Genomic DNA, 27,992 nt, shown 5'->3' on the forward strand with positions numbered 1-27,992 from the left:
CCCCTTGGCCTCATCCGCCGAAGACTTCATTTCCCAGGATGCCAAGGGGCGGAACCGGCCGGAAGGCTGTGTCCTCTCCGCGGGGCATGATGGGGGAGTTGGAGATTTCCATCATGGCGGCTTCCATTTCGGGCTACACCTTCAGCGCTGTGTGTTTCCACAGCGCCAACAGCAACGCCGACCACGTAGGTGCCGGGCCCCCCGCCGCGGCGGCTGGAGCCTCCAGCCTTGGTCCCGGGCCCGTGCCTGCGGCCAAGCCGGGACCACTCGCGGCTCGCCCCACCCCCCCCCGGGCTCCCGGGCCGGCCCTAGGGGCTGGTGACCCGGGCGGCTCCCGCCCCCGGCGAGCTCCTGCTACCGAGGGCTCCTTCGTCCCCGGGTTGGGCCCCCTCCCCCTCACTCAGTGCCTGCCGCCTCCTGGCCCTCTCAGGACAGCCGTCTCCCTTTTAGCAAAGCTGTCTAGGTTGGCCGCCGGCAGTGTCAAGAGTTGCTTACTGGAGACCAAGCGTCTGCCCCTCCCTAAGAGTCAGGCTTCTAGACTTGCGAGGGGCTCCCGGGGTCGGCAAAGAGCGGAGAGACAGAGCTTTAGTCTAGGAGCCGAGGCACCCAGCCCCGCCCGCCGGTCTCACAGGTTGTCGTGGGGTGCGACGAGGGAAACCATGGCTGTCACTATTCATACTTGTGAGATACGTTCATATGTTTTCTTCGCCTCAGTGGAAAATGGAGAATGTAAACAAGAGTGTTAGGTGTCGGGTCTGCTTGCCTTGAAGTTGCATATTTAGTTCCTTGGCGAATGTTCTAAAGCCGCGGCGCTAATCGCAGTGAAATAGGGAAATGACAGGCCTACGTATGAGTGATCGGAAACGCATAGGCTTCGAAGCTCAGAGGGAGCAGAGCCTGTCTGCTTCAATATCTTTATTTTCCGAATTGTCTTTTAATGTCATTCGCCTAGCTGGAAGTTTCTTTGTGAAACTAGATAATTTTTATCTTTAAGTACATAATTAATCCGTCTACCAAATTGAGAGATGGTTTTAAGAGATGTTAATAATGAGTTATTCAAATTCATTTAATAAGTGGGGGGGGGTTGAGGTTATCATTACAAAGCAAAATGATACACTGTAGAATAAGGAACTGGATTTGGTTTGATGTCTGCAACTTTAGCTTCCATTAATAAAAACTGATCTCATAGAGGTGATTCTGTTAGATAATTGGATGGCATTAAATTATTCTACTTTTCCTCTGTGTAGTGTTGATGGTAGAGATTAACGATAGGAATACACACAATGTGGGTTTTTCCAGAGTTAGCAGATGTCTCTGGATGCTAAGGCCTTTGATGCTGGAGCTAGCTATTTAGTAATGTAATGCAGTTCCATGTATAGGTGGTTTGTGATACTCCTAGTGTCCATGAAAGTACTAAATATGGTTTCAGTAATGCTTTTTAACATCTCTAGTTCTTGGAGTACTTAGTAATACCACAGTTTATGTAAAAGGCAAGGCTACTCTAAGAATAAGCAGCTACCTGTTGAAAAGCAGATCGTTTTTCTACAAATGGCAGGGAGATGGCTACATTACTTAGGTTGTTACTAACTTAATTCAAGACATATTCCTTTAGTAGCTATTCTGTGCCAGGCATGGTGCTAGACTTCATGGAAGTTTTCACCGTGACAGTAGTTTGCAAGTGTATTTTATGTGACCATAGCTGGTTATGTTAACCTTGCCACAATTATATGTGGAATACTTTTGTCAATTTTACGTATTTTTAAGTTGAGGAACCAAAATTTGCCTTTGTAGCACATTCCTGTTTTTTTTAGGCAAGAAATTAGTTTAAAACCACTCATTCTGTAGAGCTGGGGCTAGCAAGCTTTTTCCAGATAAGTAAATATTTTAGGCTTTGTGAGCCATGTGGTTTATGTAGCAACTGATCAGTTCTGCTTTTGTACAGAGAAAGCAACCATAGACAATAAATTAATTAGGGTGACAGTTTCCAATAAAGCTTTATTTATGGACCCTGAATTTGAATTTCATATAATTTTCACATGTCATGAAATATTCCTATTTTTTTTTCAACCATTTAAAAGTAGAAACTATTCTTAGCTTGTGGGCTGTACACTAACAGGCATGAGGCTTGATTTAACCCACACACCATAGTTTGCCTCCTCCTTCTATAAAGTAACAGTGTTCGGACAATCCAGACTAGCAGATAAGAAGCACTGGTTCATACTTTGCTTTATAATGTCTTGCTGTCATTGTTGACTTTTTCAAACTGAGGACTATGATAGAGGTCCCAGATAAAATATAGGGCTTTCAGATAAATAGGAAATAATTTTTTAGTGTAAGTATATCCTAAATATTACATAAAAATTGTTTGTTGTTTATCTGAAATTCAAATTTAACAGTATCCTATATTTTTATTTTCTAAATTTGGCATCCCTAGACTATGGAACACTAGGAATCTGGAGATATGTTCTTAAAATGTAAAGTTCTGTAGGAATTTTAAAAAATTGCTTTCACCTTGATTTTTATTAACTTGTTATAAAGAGAAAGCTGCTCTTGTGTAGTGAGAATTCTTAACTGAAAGGCTTTCATGGGATAAAACAAGCTTATTTAGTCACTGTTTCTCAAACTAGTAGTCATAGATATTCTTTCAGGTTTGAGAGAATTTTTTTAAGGGAGATTTGTATATTACTCAAGATTGAGAAAAGCCCTATATGTGATGGTTTGGGAACTTAGGACACTCCCTCCCCTATTCCAATACAAAAGCTATGCTGTAAAGCATCTGTCTCTCCCTCCTCACCCCCACAGATTCCAACTGGGAGTGTTTTTAAACTAGGCAATCTCTGTATTTGATTCGAAGGGTCAGCCTGGAATAGAAAGGTACGTAGTACAAGGTCACTGTTCCCACGAATACCTTCAGCCAGTATGTACTGAGCACCTCCTATGTGTTGGGCACTGTGCTAGTTGCTGAGATACACAGGCACAAAGTCCCTGCTCTCGCGGGGCTTAGATTTTGGTAGGAGTAGGCATTTGTTAATGTAAGGATGTGGCTACTGGGAGAAGACTGAGAGGAAAACACAGGGGACAGGGTGTCTGGCGTGCCCTGTTTCTGTTACATTGGCCAGGGCAGGCCTCTCTGATAAGGTGCCGTTGGAGTAAAAAGCCAGATGGAGGGAAGGAGCAAGCCGTGTGGTTCTCCAAGAAGGAGAGTGCAAGGCAGCCTCTTAGCCCATCTAGGGAAGTTGCTGAGGCACATAGAGTTCATGTTCTCCACCGTGCTTGTGCTCAACATGACAGCAAGTGCTCCCACAGTAGGTTATGTGCTGCGTAATCCAGAATTTATGGCCTGTGTTCGCCAAAGGTGTAAAGAAAGTAACCTCAGCGTTTATTGAGGAAGAACGTTCACGTGAGTGATTTATTTGCTGAAATCCTCATTTCCCACACCCTGTACAAGAGCAATTCGTTGTGCATTGTGTTAACTTATTTATCCTTGTATCGTTAACAGTGCTTTTAAAACAATGAAATAAATTATATGCTGTTACAAGAAAACAACCTTGGAATACTTCTGCTTCCTGAGCTTTTTTGATGTTGGTTATTACACTCGGTACAATTTAGGAAGTGGATTCATTCTGCTTATTTTTGCTTCAAAAAAACAGGTTTTTTTTTAAGGGATTAAAATATTTCATTGTGTATGGAATCCTTTTTCCAAGCAATCTAGTTAAAGGTACATCTCAGATTGCTTTAGTCTTATTGGTTTATAGAATAGTAAGCTTGTTTGGATTAATGTCAAAAATTATTTAAAAATTATAATGCTCTCAATTTGTCTTAATTCCAGTAAAAAATACTTTCAGCCTGCAACTATCTTTTTTTTTTTTTAATTACTTTTAGGAAGGATTTCTGCTGGGAGAAGTAAGACAAGAAGAAACCTTTAGCATTAGTGACTCACAAATCAGCAACACAGAATTTCTGCAAGTAATTGGTGAGTTTATCACTGAGCTTAGGAATATTTTTTCTGTATCAATGCTGTTTGTTTTGTTCTTCGGTCCTTAACTGGTTTTAATCTGAAAGATAAAAAGTACATAAAAAGCAGCTAAAATCACAATGCAAATCATTTGTACTGATAGCTGGTGTGAAATGTTTTACAAGTGAGTGTGAACGTGCAGTGGTGGCTGTAAGGTTAGGTAGTCGATAAAGCTCTTATCCACCAACTGGTCTTTTACTGAATCGCTGTCTGCTGTTGCTCATGATAGTCTCTTCATTTTTTTTTTTTCTTTTTTAAGATTTTATTTGTCAGAGAGAGAGAGATCACAAGTAGGCCGAGAGGCAGGCAGAGGCAGAGGGAGAAGCAGGCTCCCCACTGAGCAAGGAGCCCGATGCGGGACTCGATCCCAGGATGCCGGGATCATGACCCGAGCCGAAGGCAGCCGCTTAACCAACTGAGCCACCCAGGCGTCCCATGATAGTCTCTTCAAAACCACAGTCACCCTTAGATTGCATACTGGGCTGTTCCCCATTGTCGACATCACCACACACTGAAATGCAAGGATCTTCTGGGCTGGTCCTTCCCGGAGGGATCTGGCAAAGGTGTTCATACTTGTTTATATGAGCTATTTGCTAAATCTACACAGCCTTCTGGAGGACAATCCAAATCGTTTTGGGTTCATTGTTGGGTAAGACGAAGGAGTATTTATAGATGCACTGTCTTTGGATCAGTCTCTCTCTCTCTTTTTTTTTTTCTCTTCGGATCAGTCTCCTTTTGATAAATAGGGACCAAACTCCTTCCAGCTGCACATTGAGCATGTCACCAAACAGCGTATCCTACTCAGGTCTCAGCAAGGGGTGCTTCACTTAGGCCACCACCATTTACTGACCGTCCGTGTGTGAGGCGTGTGCCAGGCAAGGAGAGGAGTACCCAGGTGCATCCCTAATTCCTGGAGTGGGGGAGGATAGGACAAGTGCACAGAAGTCCCAGATGACTGTACAAGATGAGTACTGTAAGAAAGGAACAGAGAAAATCCCATCCCTGCTAGTGGGCGAAAGTAGTAGAGAGTAAAGGTATCCTGAAGGCAGTGAACTTAGGGTCAGGGGGGCAGTGGATTCAGGGGAACACAGAGCGGGGAGTACACAAGATATACAGGTAATCTGGCCTGTTTCTATGTGGAGAAAATACAGAATGTGTGAAGGTGAGTGGTTTTGGTGTGAAGTATTGCTGGAAGGTTAGGTTATGTTGGGACCACATCATCAATTTCAAGCCTTCCAGTTCTGATAGCCTTCTAGGATATGGGTTAGGAGGCCAGGATGAGGATTGAGGTGGGGTTAGGATTGGGGGAAAACAAGGAACAGTTCATTTCCTCAAGGACCCATACGATAAGACCCATTCCTCACAATACTGACTTGTTAAATAAAGACTGAATATGCTGTCTCCAGCTGTTCTTTCACTGAGGTTTTGTTTTTATTTCGTATAACTCTTTAAAATCCTAAAATGGAGAATTTGGTTTCATGGAACATGGGTGTAGTTTTATTGTTTGCACTTGGATTTTCAAAACTAATTTGGTATGCAAAGGTTAAAATGTCAGACGTAGTTAATGGACAGCACACCAAGCAAGAAAGAGCTCTGTTACCTGGTGTGACCATAAAAATAGCACTTCTAATGAATATTCTGGCTATTTATTTATTTTAAAAGAAGTAGAATGGTAAATAATTCAAATTCTACAGCTTCATGCACTGTATCTGATTCATAAACCTTCTGGTTCTTTCAGTAAATACGTTTCCATGGTACTGTAGATACAGAGAAGTACCAATCGATAGAGCCCCAGTTAATGCAGCGCCATGACAACCATCTTCTGCTGCACAACGTTTAATTTATTAGCTATATTCCGTTCATTGTATGAAACAATTGTGGCTGTCATGGGCAAAGTATTTACTGGTGTTATCTTAGGTGCATTGTTATCATTACAGTAGTTTTCTTTTGAAACTAAATACATGTTCGAAATAGAAACAGGGACTCCAAACCTAGGTTGGAAGGCCAAACGTTAGGTCAGGTGCCATGAGTAGTATTCCAGACCAGTGGTATCAAGAAATTTTCTGGCATAGCCTAACTCCAGAATAAGATGTTTTAAATAAAATGAGTCTACCGAAGTTGTTATTTGTTGCAAATGACTGAATCCACGCACGGACACTTTTAATCTGTGCAGTAAGGACTGCATCCAGGGTGCTACATTCTGAACACGAAGTGTCGCATTCTGTGTTCACTGCATATTAATTTTAAAAGCTGGGCTGACTCACTTTAAGCAGAGTTGTCGACCCTTAGTTCTAGGAGGGAGGGAGCAGGCAGCCGCGGAAGAGCTTCCTTAGTTAATTAGATGATGCCGCTGCAGTTACTGGAAAGGATGGAGGAGGGAGCAGCGGAACTGTTGAGTCTCCATCAGGAGGAGAAGCGGAGGTAGGAAGATCAGTGAGACTAGGCAGAGGTGGGGGTGGGGCGGGGGATGGGGAGAACTGCTTAGGGAATGAGTGCAGTCATACATGCATGAAGAGGTATCTACCGTGTGGATGAACTCTAGAGGCGTGGCAGACTTGGAATCCCACACAGGCTGCCCTTCTCCTGCCGGCTTCCAGCGGTCCGTCAGCCAGTGTGCCGGCCAGCTTCGTGGCAGTCTGCGTCTTGATCGTGTTCGAGGCCTTCACCCTGTTTTTTCCATGGAAGGTTTAGGCATTGCAAAAAGTCTTACAGAGAAAGGTCCAACTTCCTTTAGCAAATGCCACATGATATCTAGGGCATATCTTAAGTGTGCTGCTAATCCCAGTTGTAAATCATGACAGAAGTCTGCTGGGGCAGTTGAGGACAGCACTGTGTGTTTCGCATCCAGACCCACTGTAGGGTTTTTAAGAAATACTCGTTCCTTTAAAGGAGAAGGTGAGCTTTTCTTTCTTTCTCCTGAACCCTCTGTAAAGTTTTTGCTATAAATGTTCCACATTCTAATTAATTTACTAATAGTACCTCAGAAATAATGTAAGATGGTGCACTGTATCATTGCTGGTGGTAAAAGAAGGAGCAATTTCTGGATGAAGTTTTCTTGTTTGCATCACTGTGTCTACAGCCATGCCAGGCAAGGAAACTTGTCTTTCCAGCGGAAGGATTGCGTCTGTGTGTATGTCTTGTCAGCATTGACATCGGTACAGAAGCTAATGGGCAGAGTCCCATGGCCGCCAGGGTCATGGTTTCATTTTAATTGTGTTAAAGTTGCAGCCTGGAGCTCTGTGGCTGTGCCTTTTTAGACAGCAGGTGATGAGTTTCTGTCTAGAAGAATGTTAGGAATAGGATCGAGTGGTTAATTAGTCTCATGGTCTTAGAAAGCCACCCAGATCCTAAGCCCCCTGATGAGCTTGAAGGACTTGTTTCCTCTGGGTAATCAGAGCGGTCTTTCCAGAAGCTCTTAGGATCTGCCTTACAAAGGACTATTTCCCTTGGTGCTGACCATCTTTGAAGGGGTTAACAGGCATCCAGAGCTTTCTCCTCCCTTTCCCTTCAGAACGCCTGGCCCAGCTTGTCCTGAGTCAATAGTGGGTTATTGATGGTAGAGCGGTTAGGCCCTCCTCTCTCCAAGCTGCCCTCACCCTGCTTATCCACTTTGATTAAATGCTTCCAGTTAGCTGTTACTTTTCCCTCTTATGCTTTGTTTAACTAGGTGAGATTGCATGAGGGCGCACAGTGGCTGTGTGCTCCTGAGTAAAAGCTTTCGGATATGCGCTCATCAGCCGTGGACAAATGGAAACAGAACGTGTTCTCCAGCGTACTTTGTCCTGAAAAGGTGTCCCTGAGTTTCAGTGTTGAGAAGACACACTACCCTCACTAGTGTACATGCAGCACCTATCTGGGAGAGGAAAACTGTCTTTTTATTGTTTGAGGTTTCAGTAAACAAACAAGTAGGCTCTTTTGTACTTGCCTGTGTCTTACGTGATTAACTAAGCTGCGTTCCTTCTTTCTAATTACAGAAATCCATAATCATCAGCCGTGTTCAAAGCTTTTTAGGTAAGCCACATCTTCCTTTGTCACTTTTAGTCCTTACTGAAAGATTAATTGATTAAAAACTATTGAAGTTAGGCTTGTACCTGATTGTGGCTATAAAGTCCCAGATGTAACTGAGGGCATCCAAATTGACTTGTTTACTGAGTGTCCAGTGTGTGTAAGGTTAGAGATAGGGGAGGGATGGTGTAAATCGTGGCCTCCGTGGTTTACAGTGAAAGTCTACTCCAGCAGCCTCCCAAGCAAGGGCTTTTCAGCCACAGAGCAGGAAGTTAGTCAAGAATCACATACAGATAAAAGAATTTAATGGGTGTTTTTAAGAAGAATAAAAAATGTTCAGTATTCAACTTTAAAATGCAAGGAAAGGGAACATGGAACTTTCTTTTTGCATGTCTATAAGTTAGCATACACCAGTTGCATACTAAGACCAACTAAAGGACAGCAAGAGAAACAAATGGGAGGAGCGACATTCCGAAGGGAGGGAGCAAATGACAGATGTGTGGTGGGTGAGAGAGACAAGGGCCAATATCCCCCATCCACTAGACTTCTGCCCAGACAATATGCAGGCCTCCGTCTGCTCTCTGGGCCCCAGAGCCCTCCACCTGCTGGCTGGTGTGATGATTTCAGGTCTTTCTTCAGCACCACCCCCACCAGCATGTTCCATCTTCCCAGGAGCCAGTACTTCCCTTCCCGGAGTAGGATTCAGCATTCTTGGTCAGCAGTCCCTTCTCTGACACCCGCCAAACCTTGGTGCCCAGCTGTTCCTGCTGTATGTCCCCTGCTGCTTTCACCCTGATCCCTGTCCCATTCCCAGCTGACCCACACACCTAGGCCCTTGCACCCAAGAACTGCTGGGCGGCCCCCCTGCCCCACCACACACAGATACCTATCCATTTATTATTTTATTTTATTATTTATTTATTTATTTTTTTAAGATTTTATTTATTTATTTGACAGAGATCACAAGTAGGCAGAGAGGCAGGCAGAGAGAGAGGAGGAAGCAGGCTCCCTCTGAGCAGAGAGCCCGACATGGGGCATGATCCCAGGACCCTGGGATCATGACCTGGGCCGAAGGCAGAGGCTTCAACCCACTAAGCCACCCAGGCGCCCCATCCATTTATTATTTTAGAAGATTGTCCTCATGCAGGAGGGTTACCTGTGGACAAAGTCTAAAAGCAGCCAAGATCCTCATCACTTTTAGGTTTGCATGTAACTGAAAGAGGAGTGGGAAGTAAGACAAGCAGTTCGTTTGAGAAGAATCTCCGAGCAAATGAAAGGATTCAGGCCATGGTTCACACATTGGCTGTGTTTGGTCCACACAAGTGTCTGATTTGGCCCTGACTCTGCGAAGTTTTTCTAGGTGTGCCCTGCCTTGCCATTCTGAGGAATTCCATGCAAAGCTGTCGGTAAAATTGTCCCAGAAGGATTTAACTAAGTTTAAATCACACACCTATAATTCTTACAGCGGAAGGAAACCTTAGAAGTCATGTGTCCACTCCACACTCTTTCTTCTGTATAGAGGGAAGTGGAGAGCACGTAGGTTCAGTGGCTCGCCCAGATTCATGCAGTGAGAAGCAGAGCTGGGCTGGGGCTGGTATCTCTTGACTCCCAGTGGGTTTTCTTTGTTTGTTTTGACCATTTCTTGAACTTCTTACTGCTTTATAAGGCCTGGGCCTAATGGTTGTGGGTTGGGGGAGGAAGGATGGCTTTCCCTTTTTTTTTTTTTTTTTTTTTTTAAAGATTTTATTTATTAGAGAGAGAGGGAGAATGAGTGCAGGGAGGGGCAGAGGGAGAGGGAGAAGCAAGCTCCCTGTTGAGCAAGGAGCATGAAGAGGGACTCGATAACAGGACCCAGGGATCATGACCTGAGCCTGAGGCAGACGCTTAACCAACTGAGCCACCCCCGGTGTCCCAAGAATGGGATTCCTAAAAGCACAATCAGTGGTAGGAAAACCCAAACATCATTATGCCTGCCTACCGTAGGATCCTGGTCGGCTAGGTCTGTTTGAGGGGCAGACCTGGCTTCAAAGCCCAGCTCTTCCATCTTCCACCTGTATAGTTTGGGGCAAGTCACTTAAGTATCTTTACCTACAAAACTGGGAATAAAACTTGGGACACGTTGGGCTGCAGTAATACCTACTTATCAGCACTGAGGCAAGAATGAAAAGAAAGAAGCTGAGAAAGCATGCAGCCAGGCCTCTTAAGCATTCAGCAGATGTTCATTTCCCTTCTGCATTTCTCAGAAAATAAGCTCCTGTATTCTTTTTTCCCCCATAAGTAACTGATACTTAGAAACAAGGAAAAGATGTCACAGCCATTGGAAACCACACGTTTTCTAATTACTTGCTATCAGTACCTCCCACATGTGGAAGTAATACCTTTTGAATGTAACAGTCTCTTGAGTATTCTTTGATGCAAAAGATATCTTCTGTCATCAGTGAAGCATTGAGATTGATTTCTCTGGTTATCTGTTGAAGATAAGCAATTGTATCTTTATATCTTGTTTATCAACTTTTAGGATTCAGTGACCCATAGATGCATGAGGCTAAGTGTATTAATTTCAAAATACCATACAATTTTAATAAAATGTATTTTCTTTAAAAAAAAACAGTTTTTATGACTATGCAAGCAAAGTTAACGAAGAGAGTTTGGACAGGATTCTTAAGGATCGGAGAAAGGTATGTCCTGTTTGTTGCCCAGTCCGATTTGGAAATCACTGTTTATTTTATCACCTAAACTTAAAACCAGAAGGGAATGTAAAATGAAACAATAGGATTTGATATTAATGTATGAGAGTTCTGTTGACTTAAGTAGATTTTAAGATTTTAAATGCAGATGTGAGACAATGTTTATAACCTATCAATGGAAAAAAAAATTTAGATATTTATAGTGTGATTCCATTTTGTAAAAATCGGAAGGAAAAACAAGAACCATACTCTAGAGAGTTAAAAATTAGTTGAGTTGATTCTGGGTGGTTCTTTTTTTCTTTTTTGTAATTTAAAAAGTAATTTTGCAAGTATCTTACATACATGCATTAATTTTATAAACAGGAAAAATATTTCTAAAAAAGGTAAGTCATAATTAAACATCCCTGGATATGTTACCCTTTCAAGTTCAATTAACGCCATACATAGATGTTTTTCCAAAAGGTCATGTGTTTATTATTTCTGTCAACATATGCATATAATGTTCTGATTATGTATGGTAAGCAAGTCTGAATAGAATGAAAATGAACCAGTTTTATTGCTGCGGCATTGTCTGATGATCTCATTTATAATTTATTCTGTTGTACCATGTGTGGGTTTTACTTTTCTACCTTGAAATATTAATTCCAGGGAAGTAGATTTGTTATTAAACCATCCCTTGAGGAAAAAAATATTAATAAAAGTTTTCAGTTTGTCACCAAAAAATGCCTTTGTTTAGAAGTGTGTATTATGAAAAAGCTTTTAAAAGATTACTTGTGGAAAAAAAGAATCAGCACTGTGGGACTTGGTTCCCGAGGTGTCTGAAGAAGGGCATCAGGAGTAAGGGTGCAGTCAGAGTAAGTCAGCAGCCTTGGCGATGTGTGGGCTGGCTCAGTTGCGCCGTCAGTTGGAAAAGCAGAAAGAAAAGCAGGTAAGATGAAAGGAAGACTGGGAAGGCCGGAAGAGAGGACAGACAGCTTTATGGATGATGATGAGCTCAGGTCTCTGGAATCTGACCCCATCACCGTCCACCCGGGAAAGGGAGTTAGAGCAGCCACAGACATTGGGGTCCAGCTCTCTTGTTTTCAGTTACGTGCCCAGGAGCATATATTCTGGAATCTCTCAGGAGTCCATCCTTCCTATCCCAGCTCCAACCTATCTCTTCATTCCATTTATATTTTAGACAGTGAACTTTTATTATACTTTCTAAAACTGAAATTTCTTCCATGAAAATTCTCATCGGAACAGTTTTCTAGAGTACTCACTACACATTAAAAGTAACAGGAGTATTTTTTTTTTTAAAGATTTTATTTATTTGAGAGAGAGAATGAGAGAGAGAGAGTACATTAAGGTCAGAGGGAGAAGCAGGAGCCCGATGTGGGGCTTAATCCCGGGACTCCAGGATCATGACCTGAGCTGAAGGCAGTTGTTTAACCAACTGAGCCACCCAGACACCTGTATTTTTTTTTTAAAGATGTTATTTATTTATTTATTTATTTGGAAGAGAGAGAGAGAGAGAGACAGCATGAGTGGGAGGGGCAGAGAGGGGGATAGAAAGAGAATCTTAAGCAGACTCCACGCTGAGTGCAGAGCCTGATGTGGGGGTCAATCCCACAACAATGACCTGAGCTGAAACCAAGACTGGGATGCTTAAGCGACAGTACCACCCAGGTGCCCTGAAGTATTTTTTTAAATAGATGAAAAAAATTCAAAGTGACAAAAATGAATAAAGAATATGAACAGGAAATTCACAAAAGAAAAAAGAAATACACAAATGGCCAAGAAATAATGAAAAGATGTTTATCTTCAATCCGGAAATGCAAACTGAAACAGCATGATACTATTATCTTGCTCATCAGATTAGCAAAAGTGTAAAGGGATTGCTAATACCCAGTTTTGGGTAAGGCTTTGGGAAATGGGGAAGCTGTAGTTGGTGGGAATGTAAGTTGATAACAAACAGTTAAGAGGAGAGTTTTGCAGTAACAGAATTTTATTTTTAATTTTCTTTCTATTATTACTAAAGTAATCTCGATGCCCAATGTGGGGCTCAAACTTAGGACCCCGAGATCAAGAGTTATGTGCTCCACATACTGAGTCAGCCAGGCGCCCTGCAATAACAGAATTTTAAATACGCAGTCCCACCTCTAGGAATCCGGCCCAAGTAAACATTTGGATCTAGGCACAAAGATATGAAAGGCTGGCGTTAATGAATAGCTCAACTCTGTGCCAGGCCGCGTTCTAAGCACTTTCCGGGTGTTGGAACTAGGAGGTAAATTGCTGTTCTTACCATCCCCATTTTACAATTGAGGGAACAGGGGTGAGTGACTTGCTGAAGGTCCCCAGTGGGTAATGGTGGAGCCCAAGGTTAACCCCAGCAGTCTGGCCTTGGACCCCAGCATGCAAGGGTGTTTATTGCGTCTTTGCTTAATAGTAAGGGTTTTGAAAGCAATCTAAATGTCCACCAATGGGAAACGGTCAAGTCGGTTGTGTTGACACCTCTACACTGTGGGATATGAAGCAGCCATTGCAAAGAATGAGGGAAGTTCTCGGGTAATGACCTAGAAAGATCTCAAAGTTGTGTTACATGAAAAAAGTAGTGTTATAATTTGAGCCTGTTTTTATGTAAAAACACAAATCTGAATGAGTATTTAGATGTACAGAAAAAGATCAGGAAGGAAGGCAACCAAACTTAAAAGTGTTTACTTTGGGGAAGAGAATGGAGAGGTGCTGCTGATGAAGGGGAACTTTATGGGAAAAGTTTGTTTGTAACAGTGTTTGTTAATTGAAAATAAGTTAGGGGAAAAAAAGGAGTCTACCAGGTAGGGTTTTGTTTTGTTTCTGTTTTTTTTTTTTTTTTTTAGCTGTAAATAAGGACACATTTCTTAATTAATTTGGGGGTTTAAAAATCGGATTTGCCAGGGGGTGCCTGGCTGACTCAGTAGAATTTGTGACTCTCGACCTCTGGGTCATGAGTTCAAGCCCCATGTTGGGTGTAGAGCTAATTAAAAAAATTAAATTGGGGCGCCTGGTGGCTCAGGCAGTTGAGCATCTGACTCTTGATTTCTGCCCAGTTCGTGATCTTGGGGTCATGCATAGGATCTAGTATTGAGCCCCACACTTGAGATTCTCTCTCTCCTTCTGCCCCCACCGCCCCCAGCTCATGTACTTGTTCTCTCTCACTCAAGTAAATAAATAAAATCTTTAAAATAATAATAATTAACAAAGTAAAATTGGATTTGCTGTTTTGATCTTTAGTACATCCTGCATCTGTTGTTATCTGGAGGGTATGTGGCTCTCAAATGTAGAAACTCTACAACATTGCTAAAACTTTTTTTTTAACCATAGACTTAAGATAGGGGCTAATGTTTTGTTTTTCATTTTTTTAAGTAGGCTCCACAGCCAGTGGAGAGCCCAACATGGGGCTCGATCTCACGACCCTGAGATCAAGACCTGTGCAGAGATTAAGAGTTGGACTCTTAACCGACTAAGCCAGCCAGGCATCCAAAGGCTAATGTTTTTGATATGAGAATCCCCCAGTAGGTACAACATGGTCATCTACTGCGACGTGCAGAATTACTGCCCTGGCAGACCGTGTGTTGTGTTTACCAAGTTTGCACAAGCCTCAGGTTTGGGGCCAAGGCCAAAAAAGCAAGTGAGAAGGGAGTTTCTGCCTTCTGGAAGCATCTGCTGTGCAGTAGATGATGATAAACATAACTGCCACCTTAATATCATCGTAAGGCCCAAAAGCTCACAAGGTGAAGATAACAAACATGCCCTCTACTGGGGACGGTTGCTTTGGCTCAAAAAAGTATAAGTGAATATCTAGTTGAGAGTAGTAGAGAGGAAAGTCTTTGTGAGAAGTTGTCTATGAAACTTTGGCTGAAATAAGGTTGTAGGGAAGGATGTCCACAGTTATTCATCATGGCCCAGGCATGGTTGTCAGAAAGGGGCTTTTTAGCGTCAGGAAGTTTCTCAGTAGCCTTGCAACGATCTTGTTAGCTCTAAAAGGTAGAATCGTGGGTGTCAACAAATGTGAATTACTTTGGCATCTCATCTTTCATTAATAAGAATAATGGGGTTGTCCTTTTAGCATATAACAAATGAATAAGTTGATTTCTGTCTGTTGAGATCCAAAATAAATGCAGAAGGCCCCTGTCTCTCAGAAAATACAGGTAGAATAAAACAGTTGGAATCCACGTGAGTGAAAAGAATTATGCCGCATCCAGTAGCCCCTGTAAGATCCTGTTCATCTGTGTTTCGTGAGAGCACCCAATGTTCTGGCGAAGCTCAGGTCTCTGCAGGGTGCCAGGGAAAGGGAGTAGAAACACCCCCAGGCCTCCGAAGGAGCTGACTCCACTGTTGTTCCTCACACCCCAGACACACTGCTCAGAGTGCGACATGCCATGTTCTCAGGCATCAATACCTCCAGCCAGGCGATGGCTTTTCTTACTGACTTCTTCTTCTTCTTCTTCTTTTTTTTTTTTTTTAAAGGAAACCACTCTTCACATTTTTTTTCTTTTTTTGGTATTTTACTTTTTATTTCAGCTTTACTGAGGTACAATTGACATATAAAACTGTAAGATACTTAAAGTGAACATTGTGTTCATTTGATAAGCGTATACATTGTGAAATGATTCACTGTGATTTCCCCATTGTGAAAGGATTAATGATGGTATTTTAATCTAAATGTTTCATTAAATGAGGGTAAGTGTTCAAAAGGCTCCTCTGTTTCCCTCCCTTCATCTCTTCATCTTTACATGTGGTGGGGCTTCAGCTGGAGCTTTGGCTTTCTTTTTTTTTTTTTAAGGTTTTATTTATTTATTTGACAGACAGAGATCCCAAGTAGGTAGAGCAGCAGGCAGGCGGGGGGGTGGAAGCAGGCTCCCCGCTGAGCAGAGAGCCCAATGCAGGACTCGATCCCAGGACCCGGAGATCATGACCTGAGCCGAAGGCAGAGGCTTAACCCTCTGAGCCACCCAGGCGCCCCTGGAGCTTTGGTTTTCCAGGTGTGGTCCCTGGACCGACAGCATCAGCGGCACCTGGGAACTTGTTAGAACCTACTCTTCACTTTTTAATGACCATCGTACCAAAATATAATCTAAATTTACTGTTAATTTTATTATTTATTTATTTTTTAAAAAGATTTTTTTATTTATTTAAGAAAGAGACAGAGAGTATGAGTGGGAGGGGCAGAGAGAGAAAGAAACTCAAGCAGATTCTGTGCTGAGTGTGGAGCCTGATGCTGGGCTCGACCCCACAACCCTGATATCGTGACCTGAGCCGAAATCAGGAGTCAGATGCTTAATTGACTGTGCCACCCAGGCGCCCCTAAACTTACTGTTAATTTTTTTAAAAAGATTTTATCCATTTATTTGAAAGAGAGAACACGAACAGGGGGAGGAGCAGAGGGAGAGCGAGGCTCCCTGTTGAGCAGGGAGCCCGATGTGGGACTCCATCCGGCGCTCTGGGATCATGACCCAAGCTAAAGGCAGATGCATGAACAGCTGAGCCACCCAGGCGCCCCTTTACTGTTAATTTTAATATGACACTAACAATTTTAAGCTACCTTTACTTCTATTTTTTTAGACTGACTTATTTATTTATTTATTAAAGATTTTATTTATTTATTTGACAGAGATCACAAGTAGGCAGAGGGGCAGGCAGAGAGAGAGGAGGAAGCAGGCTCCCTACTGAGCAGAGAGCCCAATGCGGGGGCCCGATCCCAGGACCCTGGGATCGTGACCTGAGCCGAAGGCAGAGGCTTTAACCCACTGAGCCACCCAGGTGCCCCAATTTATTTATTTTTAAAGATTTTATTTTATTTATTTGTCAGAGAGAGCGAGAGCACACAAGCAGGGGGAGCAGCGGGCAGAGGGAGAAGCAGGCTCTCCGATCAGCAAGGACCCTGATGTGGGACTTGATCCCAGAACCCTGGAATCATGACCTGAGCTGAAGGCAGCCACTTAACTGAAGGAGCCACCCAGGAGTCCAAGCTACCTTTACTTCTTTTTTTTTTTTTTTAAGATTTTATTTATTTATTTGACAGAGAGATCACACGTAGGCAGAGAGGCAAGCAGAGAGAGAGGGGGAAGTAGGCTCCCTGCTGAGCAAAGAGCCCTGTGTGGGGTTCAATCCCAGGACCCTGGGATCATGACCTGAGCTGAAGGCAGAGGCTTTAACCCACTGAAGCCACCCAGGCACCCCAGGCTACCTTTACTTCTTGAAACAGGATTTTCACTTAAAGGAAATGTTTCACTGAATGAGGCTATATGAAGATTATTCCTCTGATAAAGAGTTCATTGTCTCTACAATGGAGATTTCTAAACTCTAGTATAAACAAGAAAAGAATTCAAGAACTTATCTTAAATTCAGATTCCTGGTTCTCCCCTTGGACATTCTAATTCTGCAGGTTTAGGTGGGCCCAGGAGCATTTTAGTAAGTGCCCAGATGTCCCGAGGATCACGTTATAAAAGATACTCTTCCAGGGATGCCTGGGTGGCTCAGTTGGTTAAGCAGCTGCCTTCGGCTCAGGTCATGATCCCAGCGTCCTGGGATTGAGTCCCGCATCGGGCTCCTTGCTCGTCAGGGAACCTGCTTCTCCCTCTGCCTCTGCCTGCCATTCTGTCTGCCTGTGCTCGCTCTCTCCCTCTCTCTCTCTCTCTCTCTGACAAATAAATAAATAAATGAATGAATGAATGAATGAATGAATAAATAAATAAATAAGAAAGAAAGAAAGAAAGATACTCTTCCAGAGAGCATATCAGTTTAATCGACTTGGGCAGTTTAGTTATCCTGTAGTTAGAGCCGATGAAGCTAAACCTCTTAAATCTTTGTGCGGAGGTACAGTTGCCATACAGTGAACTGCACATGTTTAACAGTATTTACTTGGATACATTTTGAAATATTCATACACCCATGAACCCTTCAGTATAATAAGATAATGACTATACCCTTGCAAGTCTCCTTTGCCTTTTTCTTTTTAAAAAAGTATATCTTGTTCAAGTATAATTAATGTACAGTGTTAAATTAACTTCAGGTGTACGATACAGTGACTCAACAATTCTGTGCATTACTCAGTGCTCATCACGATCAGCGCACTCTCAGTTTTCTTCACCTGTTTCAGGCGTTCCCCCTTCACCCCCACTCTGGCCACCACCAGTTTGCTCTCTGTATTTAAGAGTATGTTTTTTGGTCTCTTTCTTTGTTCATTTGTTTCTTAAGTTCCACATATGAATAACATTATGTGGTATTTATCTTTCTCTGACTGATTTCTTTCAGTTAGTGTTAAACTCTCTAGATCCATCCATGTTGCAAATGGTAAGATTTCATTCTTTTTTATGGCCGAGTAATATCCCACTCTGTGTATATATGCTACTTTTTTTTTTTTTTTAAGATTTTATTTATTTGTTTGACGGACAGATCACAAGTAGGCAGAGAGGCAGCAGAGAGAGAGGAGGAAGCAGGCTCCCTGCTGAGCAGAGAGCCTGATGTGGGGCTCGATCCCGGGACCCCGGGATCATGACCTGAGCCAAAGGCAGAGGCTTTAACCCACTGAGCCACCCAGGCGCCCCTATATGCTACTTCTTTATCCATGTATCTATTGATGGACATTTGGGCTGCTTCCATACCTTGGCTATTGTAGATAATGCTGCAGTAGACAATAGGTGTGGGTGTATCTTTTCAAATTAGTGTTCTTGTATTCTTCTGGTAAATACCCAGTAGTGGAATTACTGGATCATAGGGTATTTCAGTTCTTAAATTTCTGAGGAACCTCCCCACTGTCTTCCACAGTGGCCGTGCCTGTTTGCCTTCCCATCACCAACAGCGCACAGGGTTTCTTTTTCTCCACATCCTTGCCAACACTTGTTTCTTGAGTTGTTTTTTTTTTTTTTAAGCTGTTCTGACAGGTGTGAGGTGGTAACTCACTGTGGTTGACGTGCATTTCCGCGGTGAGCAATATGGAGCATCTTTTCATGTGTCTGTTGAGCATCTGTGTGTCTTCTTTGGAAAATTATCTGTTCATGTCCTCTGCCCATTTTTTAATTGGATTATTTGTTTTTTTGGTGTTGAATTGTATGAGTTCTTTTTTTTTTTTTTTTTAAGATTTTATTTATTTATGTGACAGACAGAGATCACAAGTAGGCAGAGAGGCAGGCAGAGAGAGGAGGAAGCAGGCTGTCCGCGGAGCAGAGAGCCCGATGCGGGGCTCGATCCCAGGACCCTGAGATCATGATCTGAGCCGAAGGCAGCGGCTTAACCCACTGAGCCACCCGGGCGCCTCTGTACGAGTTCTTTATGTAGTTTGGATAGTAACCTCTTACTGGATGTATCATTTGCAAATATCTTCTCCCATTTAATAGCCACCCAGGTGTCCGAGCTTTTTATTTTGATGTAGTCCCTGTAGTTTATTTTTGCTTTGTTTCTCTCGCCAAAGAACATGTATTTAGAAGAATGTTTCGATGGCTGATGTCAAAAGATTACTGCCTATGTTTTCTTCTAGGAATTTTGTTTGTTTATTCATTCACCTGTTGATGAACAACTGGGCTGCTTTTTAGTTTTGAGCTGTTGTATGTCAAGCTGCTACGAACATGTGTACAAGTGTTTGTCTGGATACATTCAGAATTAAATTCGTTAAGATTTCATGCAACCTTTCATCCTTTTTTCCTTCTGTTTTTACTGCAGAAAGTTATTGGATGGTACAGATTCCGGCGAAACACACAGCAGCAGATGTCGTACCGAGAGCAGGTTATCCATAAGCAGCTCACCCGCATCCTCGGGGTGCCCGACCTCGTGTTCCTTCTCTTCAGCTTCATCTCCACCGCCAACAATTCCACTCATGCTTTAGAATACGTTCTCTTTAGACCAAATCGAAGGTAAAGAAAGCGTTCCCACCAGCCTCAAATAAGTAGTAAAGATGTTGGTACATGTAATTGGGATTTATAACTTTGAAAATGTGCATTTTGTAGCATCTTTAAAGAAGAGCTTTTGTAATTCCCTTTCAGCTAGTTTTCTTTGTTTGAGAGAAGGTGTTTTCCTGTCAGCTGTATAAATTAAAGTGGTTTTTGAACCAAGAAGCATTTGCAGGATATGTTAATTGTGCATAAATTCTTACAGGAATACACAGCTGGAAATCATCATTTGCTTCTCCATGATCCATTATGTAGAAATACAGTTTTACTGCTCTGGAAGTCTGTAATTTTAAAAGCAATTTCAAAGACAAAATTGTCAAATTGATCCACCTACTGGTTAATGAAGGTTCTGCATTGTGAACTTGTGAAAGCAAAAAAAAAAAAAAAAATTATACGATTATGATGTCTGTCAATAAGAGAAAGGTTTCCTTCTGGAAATTCACTTGTAGATTATATTACATCAACATCAACGGAAACAAATTCCTAAATAGCCATCTGCAAGGTTTCATTAATCAATCAGCGGGTATTTCTTGAGCTCTTAAAAACCACCTCAGTACTCTGCCCATTGCTGTGGGGACATGACCTCTGTTCTCAAGGAGTTTACTGTCGAGTTTCTACTCACTCAGGCATCCTTGGGTCATCTGTGCCAGTAGCTGCCCCATGAAGCCTGTTAGTTCAGCAGCGCAGAGACCCATAGTTCAGGAAGAGCAAAGCCTTTAACACGGTCTCTCTGGATCCTCCCACAGGTATAATCAAAGGATAACCCTCGCCATCCCCAATCTAGGCAACACTAGCCAGCAGGAGTATAAAGTGTCTTCAGTGCCAAACACTTCTCAGAGTTACGCCAAAGTTATCAAAGAGCATGGGTGAGTTGAAAGTACAATGAAAATGTCTTCCTGTCTTTTGTGAAGAGTGCTTAACAGGTTTATGGAGACATGTAAAATCAATTTTGATGTGATGGAAACTGAAAAATGCAGTCAGGTCATCCTCTAGACCACTACCACCGAATGTCAGAATTTTGTGCTGATCAAAAAGATCATTTATTTTTACCTGTAATTTTTTTAAACATTTGCTACAAAAAAAAATTTTTTTTTTTTTTTAATGTAAAAGTTTGGACAGAGTATGTATATTTCTGAGGTTCCAAAGCTAAATGTGGCCACCGAAAAATGTATAGCTTTTTATTATTTTTCAAGTTGTCTTGGTAACATGGGTTCTTTTTTTCTCCTCTCTGTAATTCTAGTAGCGTGGGCATTGTTGCTCAGACAGTCACTTGGAGTTGCAGCATTTATGTAATAAATGAAGGTGGAAATGATAGGAAAATGCCTTTCGGGTCCATAGCAATTAAAATAATTTTGTGACCTCTTTTTCCTGTCTTCCAGTACTGACTTTTTTGACAAGGATGGAGTCATGAAGGACATCAGGGCGATTTATCAGGTTTATAATGCACTTCAGGAGAAAGTGCAGGTAACCGAGTTATTCACTAGTTTTTGTCTTATTTCTAATGCCCAATGCTTTTAGTTCTACCTTAATTTTTAATAATCTCCCAACTGACGAATGAATCATGGTCCAAAAGTCAGAATGTGCTTTCTCAAAATAATCTCAGATGTGCAGGGTAGTTACTCCTGCTGGCCTACAAAAGGCTGTCTCATGATGGCCCCGAAGTAGAGTCTGAAGTCCAGCATTTCTGTTCCTATTCTGAATGCACGTGCCCCGTTGATAACCGTGTTTTCTTTCGGGAAATCTCTTCCGAGTTTAGAGGATTGCTAAGACCCCAGCTGTCTTCATCAGTACGCTCGAAGTTGAGACGCATCAGAGGGCACCCGTAATTGGTACAGCTCTGCCCCTTCGCTCTGGGTCACTCGCTTTGCCCCCAGCTACCTCATTGAGTGGAGGATTGCGCTGGAGCCTCTTCATTCCTAGTCATTCATGCAACAAATATTTATGGAAACGTCTCCTACAAGCCACTTACTGAGCTAGGTGCTCTCAGTACTTTCCCACGATCTTTTCATCATCCCCAGTGTGTTCTTAGGAGTCATTTACCCTAAACCCTAAGAACAAAAGAGGCTTTGAGAACAAGAAGAAGGGTGGCAGGCCTGATAGAGGCTCTCCCAGGCCCAGAGAGAGCCTAGCTTTGAGGAAGAAGCCGCAAGGAACAGAGAAGGGAATGTAGGCAGCTGCTGAAAAAGAAGAAAGCAGAGGGCTCTGCCTGGGGCTAAAGAAGAAAGCCTACAATAGGCAGTTTCCAGTGTTTGCGTTCCACAGTCGGGTCACGGCCCACCTAGCAGTGAAACAGGCTCACTGGTGACTGGCCTACTTTCCAGCAGTTTCTGGGATTTTTGCTGTGGAAGGAACGTGCAGTGAAAAACAGCTTTTTGTCCTAAATTCATGACCATGTTCTTTTCAGACCATCCGCACTATCTAGCCGACTTCAAAGTGGCTGTTCTGCATTCGCTGCGGAGTGACTAAGGCCTGCTCTGCAAACCCCGCTCTCGCATAGAGAGCCCTGATCCGGATGGTCAGAGCGCGGGGCTCTGTGGCCTCACTAGCTGTCTTTGTTTAGATTCTCGACTTTGAAACATACTTTCTTTCCCACTTCCCCAGCTATAAATATTTTCTGTTAAGTCTATTTGTGACGTCTGATTTTTGTTTGTTGGTTATAAATTAAAGTTGAAAGCATCTCATTCCTGTCTTACCTTTTGTTCGTCCTTTGTATGCTAGACTGGTATCAAAAATCCTTCCTTCAGTTTAATAAAAAAGAATCATTGAGGGGAAAAATGAAATTTTTCCCACCTTACCCTAACTTTTCAAGAATTCACAGGCTAAATAGCTAATCATCATAACAAAATTAAGAAAAGCAAGTCAGTGAACCGCAACACTGGTCCCCTGGACCTTCATTTCATGATCTTGTTCTGCCTCACATGTCTGCTTTTTGACTCAGTAAAGCATCTGGTCTCTTCTTAGGGTTGCAGTCCGGGCTATCTTCATGGATTCCTTGTGCTTGGATTTGAAACTGATTGTTCCTGTTGTCATTTTTCCCTCAGGCAGTGTGTGCAGATGTAGAAAAGAGTGAGCGAGTTGTTGAATCTTGTCAGGCAGAAGTGAACAAATTAAGAAGACAAATCACTCAGAGGAAAAATGAAAAGGAGCAAGAAAGAAGTGAGTTTTCCTATTATTTTCACCATTCGGTGTCAGGGAAATGTTTTTTTCAAACATCAAACCATAGGATGAATCACGGGAATCCTTCTACAGTCTTCAAGTCCCCCGTGAGGCTGTTAGTGAAAGAGCATTCTTGTACTTCCAGAACAGACGACTGTTCTTCATGCTACCCTTTCCAGTATCTTTTTTTTTTTTTTTTTTTTAAGATTTTTATTTATTTGACAGAGACAAAAGGAGAGAGGGAACACAAGCAGGGGGAGAGGGAGAGGGAGAAGCAGGCTCCTCGCTGAGCAGGGAGCTGGATACGGGACTCGATCCCCGGACCCTGGGATCATGACTTGAGCTGAAGGCCAACGCTTAACAACTGAGCCATGCAGGTGCCCCGCCCCCTTCAAGTATTTTAAACTAGAAACGAAAAGAAGATTAACTGTAGAAGCACCTCCGAGGAAGCAAGTTAGAGTAAATCCCGAGAAGTGGTTGGTGCAGACATGTGTCTGAGGGGACTACTATGATCTCTTTACCTCGGCTGGGATGTGTCTCACTGAGTTAACCCCCGGTGAACCTAGTGTATGGGGACCGCATCCTGTGTTCATCACATAGCCACATAAAGAAGCTACCTAATATTCTTATCACTTCATATTTGATTCATAGTCACGGTCACAACAAAGGCTTTAAATGTCTGGTTTTTGGTAGCTGTAGATGAATGGATACAAATGAGCTAAGGAACCAGCTGGTTGAATGAGAAGGAGGCCCGGGAATCTATTGATTCTAGCATGAGAATAGACATGTTTACTGTAATACTACCAGATTTAACGTTTGTACATTAAATTTATAACCTTTCCTAATTTAAAAAGAATACTTGGAAACCAATTAAAAATTCCTGGGTAGATGATATCTGATTCATTATTTTTTTTTAAAGTATTTTATTTATTTGACAGAGTGAGCGAGATCACAGGCAGAGAGGCAGGCAGAGAGAGAGGGGGAAGCAGGTTCTCCACTGAGCAGAGAGCCCAAGGCGGGGCTCGATCCCAGGACCCTGAGACCATGACCCTGAGCTGAAGGCAGAGGCTTAACCCACTGAGCCACCCAGGCGGCCCTGATTCATTTTTAGTGTTATATTTTTTGAGAAACAATCAAATGCACACAGGGATTTATGTATAAGAATATTAATCACAACTTTATGATTCTAAAATCTGAGAAACAACTTACTGGAGGAGTTGAATAAATAGCAGTAGAATAGTTGAATAAATTATGATGTATCTATATGGTGGAATATCGTCCCATTGAAGCGAATTTTTAGTGATGTGGGATAATGCCTAGTATATAATCTTAAGTGAAAACAGTAGGGTATAAAATGGCATAAACATATGATCTCAGCTGTGTTTTTTTAATTTAATTTTTACTTATTTTTTATTTTTATTTTATTTTAATAAAAATTTATAAATTTTTATATTTATACTTACAATTATAATTATAATTATATATTTTATATTTATTTTATTTTTATTTTTTATTATTTTTTTAAAAAAACATTTTATGTATTTGAGAGAGATAAGTAGGCGTGCGTGCACACACACGCACGCACACACACACACACACACGGCTGGATAATAAAACTGGAATTTAGAAAAGGGGGGGAGGGGCCGACATCTAAAGTTTCTATCTTTTAACCCCAAATCTTATGCTGTTTTCCAAAAGTCTGATGGTGTTATCTGGGATAGAATTATGAGTGATTTTATTTTCCTTGTTCTTTTCTAAATTTTATACCAGTATTTTTCAAGGCAAGGGACTCATCGATATGAGTCCAGATATGCTCTGGACTATTCCAGAACATGCCTGAAAATACGTTGTATCAGGAGCCTGGCTGGCTCAGTTGGTGGAGAGTGCCGCTCTCGATCTCGGGGTTGTGAGTTTGAGGCCCACATTGAGTGTAGAGCTTATGTCTAAAAAAAAGAAACAAACAAAAAAGGTGCTGTATTTATGGTCCAGAACCTGGAACACTGGCCACCTAACACAGGGCTTTTAAACTTTAAAGGAGAAAACGGTGTTTAAAAAAAAAAAAAGAAAAGAAAATGGTGTATGTGTGTGTTGTGTCCCATCGTTGTAAAGAAATAGGCTTTTGGGGCGCCTGGGTGGCTCAGTGGCTTAGGCCTCTGCCTTTGGCTCGGGTCATGATCTCGGGGTCCTGGGATTGAGTCCCGAATTGGGCTCTCTGCTCAGCGGGGAGCCTGCTTCCCTCTCTCCCTCTCTGCCTTCCTCTCTGTCTACTTGTGATCTCTCTCTGTCAAATAAATAAATAAAATCTTTAAAAAGCGGGGGGGCTTTTGAGGGGCACCTGAGTGGCTCAGTTCTTCAGCATCTGCCTTCAGCTCAGGTCATGATCCCAGGGTCCCAGGATTGAGCCCTGCATTGGGCTCCCTGCTCAGCGGGACGCCTACTTCTCCCACCCCACTGCCCCTGCTTGTGTTCCCTCTCTCACTGTGTCTTTCTCTGTCAAATAAGTAGATAAGAATCTTAAAAAAAAAAAAAAAAAAAAGAAAAGAAATACAGTTTTGTGATGCAAGGCCTGTCAAAGAAGAAACCCACACTGAGATGAGTGCCAGGGGTGGTAAGGACTGTGTATTTCATCTTTCCGTCCCCACAGTCTGAGAGCAGGGTGAGCAGCAGGGGAGGGAAGTAGCGCAGGACCTGCAGTTAAAACACCTGCTCTGCGTATCAGGGGCCCCACTGCTAGCCACTCCTTTAGTGAAGTCACTTCCCCTTTCTGAACTCTGGCTTCTTTGCCTCATAATTTGGAAACGGTGATATTTGTGATGATGACTGTAACACTCCGGGTTCTCTGAGGCTTAAAACGATTGATGGATAGCAACAGGATTTATAAATTACGAAGTACTGTGCAAGCTTAAGATAGTTGTCAGTTTCACTTCTTTGTTGCCATTTTCCAGAACATTCAGGCTGACCGTTGAATGCACTGAGTGCAAAGCTGCGAAACTAGAGGAAGTGTTACAGTTTTCTTTCTGTTTTCGTCCAGGATTGCAACAGGCGATGATCCACAGACAGGTGCCGTCCGAAAGTCTGGGGCCGGCATTCAGCCCTCGGATGCCCTATTCTGGGCTTGTGGCCGAAGGTAGAAGTCCACTTGGAGATGCGGAGGCCTCTGATCCTCCTCCCCCTTATTCCGATTTTCACCCTAACAATCAAGAAAGTACTTTGAGCCATTCGCGCGTGGAAACCAGTGTCTTTATGCCTCGACCGCAAGCCGTGGGTTCTTCCAGTTATGCTTCCACCAGTGCCGGACTGAAGTGTCCCAGAAGTGGCACAGACCTCCCTCCTTCCCAAAGAGCAGCTGCAGACAGCGCTGAGGAATCAGATGGCAGTGATTATGAAAATCTGATTGACCCCACAGAACCCTCTAATAGTGAATGCTCCCATTCGCAGGATTCTCGACCCCTGACACATCCCGACGGGGGCTCCAGGAACACTCAGACCTCCCAGATTTAGCTAAACAAAGAAACTCTCCACTTAGTACTGTTTTTCTTAATGGCTTATTGAGAGAGTTTTTTGAGGACTTAATCTGGGGGGAGAACTGCGTTCTCAGACCCCTGGCCACCCCACAGGAGAGTCCTCGAGCACAGAGCTGGTAGGGGCCTCACATCGCCGGTTCTCACCTGCAGACCCAGTGTGCAGATTTCATGACAGAATCATTGAGATAATCAAATTGTCCTAATTCTGGTGCGATTCATGGATGTACTGGTAAATTTAGGCAAAGTGAAACTTATCAACATAGTTTCTGTTCTTTAACATAAATTGGAAATTAGAGACTAAGCACAATTAGTCTATAAATATTCTATAAATCAAAAACTTACCTCTTGCACTATCATGCCTTGAAATTTACTTTTTCAAAGGGAAGCAAGTTTAGCAGCAGCCTTCAAAGAACCTTCTTTCTATGATGAGCCAAATTCATCTTTGCCAGAAAGAAATTTTGATAATTCCAAGAAGCCTGATTGGAACAAATCGGATGTACCTTCTCTTGTCTGCATGACTTTGTGAGATCAAAAGAGAGGGCTTTGTTTCAACTTTTTTCTACTAGCCTGATATATATTGTCACTTAAAATGGTTGCCTTTAAAAAAAAAAAATGTAGAAATACTAATTACCAGTAAGTAATCATCCAAATAAGTATGTCATAAAATAAATTACTTATTTTTCTTTCGGGGAATTACAGTGACTGCTATGTTGCACTAGCCACGTTTATGGTCTCTGTTCTGGAGTCTTAAAGATGAAGGACACACAGCAGTGGATACATCAGAAAGGAGTTACGCTCCAGACCTGAGTTTTATGATGAACAGATTCCAGACACAGTGGATTTAGCCAAGTTCGTACATAAGGGATATAATTCATTTAGCTCTTTTGACAAATCCTAGTGTTAGTTTTATTTGTGGAGGAAAAGACATTTAATAAACTGTTTGGGAATCTTGGTGAATAAAGATTCATTTTAAATCCAAATAACCATACTTATTTTTTTTTAATTGCTATTTGGAGGATAGTTGCGGAATGTGTAGAGACTTTCTGTTGGGATGCACTTATATTTTTATTTAATTACTGCTTGTTTTCTAGTTTTGCCCAGAATGTGTGAAACCACTAAAGACATTCGTGAGCACGTTAGGCTCCTGGTTTGGAAATGACGAGACTGATGAGGTCAGCCCATGACGTTGATGCTTTGGGACATAACTGCCTTTCCTTTGAACTAGCTAAAACCTAGGAGAATAAGGAAGGTGTCCAAGAGACTTCAAATCCAGGTTCTGAAAAAGTTTCGTTTTGTTAGAAGTTTATTCCCTGAGCTTCAGTTCCAATATGAAATTACCCAGTGTAGACTGAAACATGAAATTCTAAAACTGCCATTCTTCAGCGAACCACGCTGTGGGGTCTGTGTTTTCCTGCTCTCATGGTTTTGTTGGCCTTACACCACTGCCATTGGATTTGAAACGTTGCAGACCACTTTATCTGCAAACGTGTTCCGGTTTTTATCACCTCCCTTCTAGCGGCTTCAGCGCCAGTGTGAATTTATTTTATTTTATTTTTTTGTTTTAAGTGCCATTGCCATCTTCTCTGTTCAGATTTTGACATTCAGGAAAATATCTTTATTTTTATGCCATACTGAAACCTACAATGTATAGCTGACAAAGCAGTTCAATGTGACAATAAAAACTTATTTAATCATGGTA

General features: G+C 42.3%; 1 protein-coding gene across 1 annotated transcript; it reads left to right on the forward strand.

Annotated features, from left to right (window-relative positions):
* On the forward strand, positions 1 to 27,992 carry LOC111145367 (abraxas 2, BRISC complex subunit). The gene is made up of 9 exons (XM_022500233.1): positions 1 to 185; positions 3,883 to 3,973; positions 7,990 to 8,026; positions 10,632 to 10,698; positions 19,387 to 19,577; positions 20,360 to 20,479; positions 20,993 to 21,077; positions 22,655 to 22,769; positions 25,801 to 27,992. Exons 1-9 carry the CDS (start codon positions 39 to 41, stop codon positions 26,268 to 26,270), a joined length of 1,323 nt encoding a protein of 440 aa, XP_022355941.1. The 5' UTR covers positions 1 to 38; the 3' UTR covers positions 26,271 to 27,992.

This window comes from Enhydra lutris, unplaced genomic scaffold, assembly GCF_002288905.1.
Source record: "Enhydra lutris kenyoni isolate GAN:26980312 unplaced genomic scaffold, ASM228890v2 scaffoldscaffold12, whole genome shotgun sequence".
Classification (NCBI taxonomy): domain Eukaryota; kingdom Metazoa; phylum Chordata; class Mammalia; order Carnivora; family Mustelidae; genus Enhydra; species Enhydra lutris.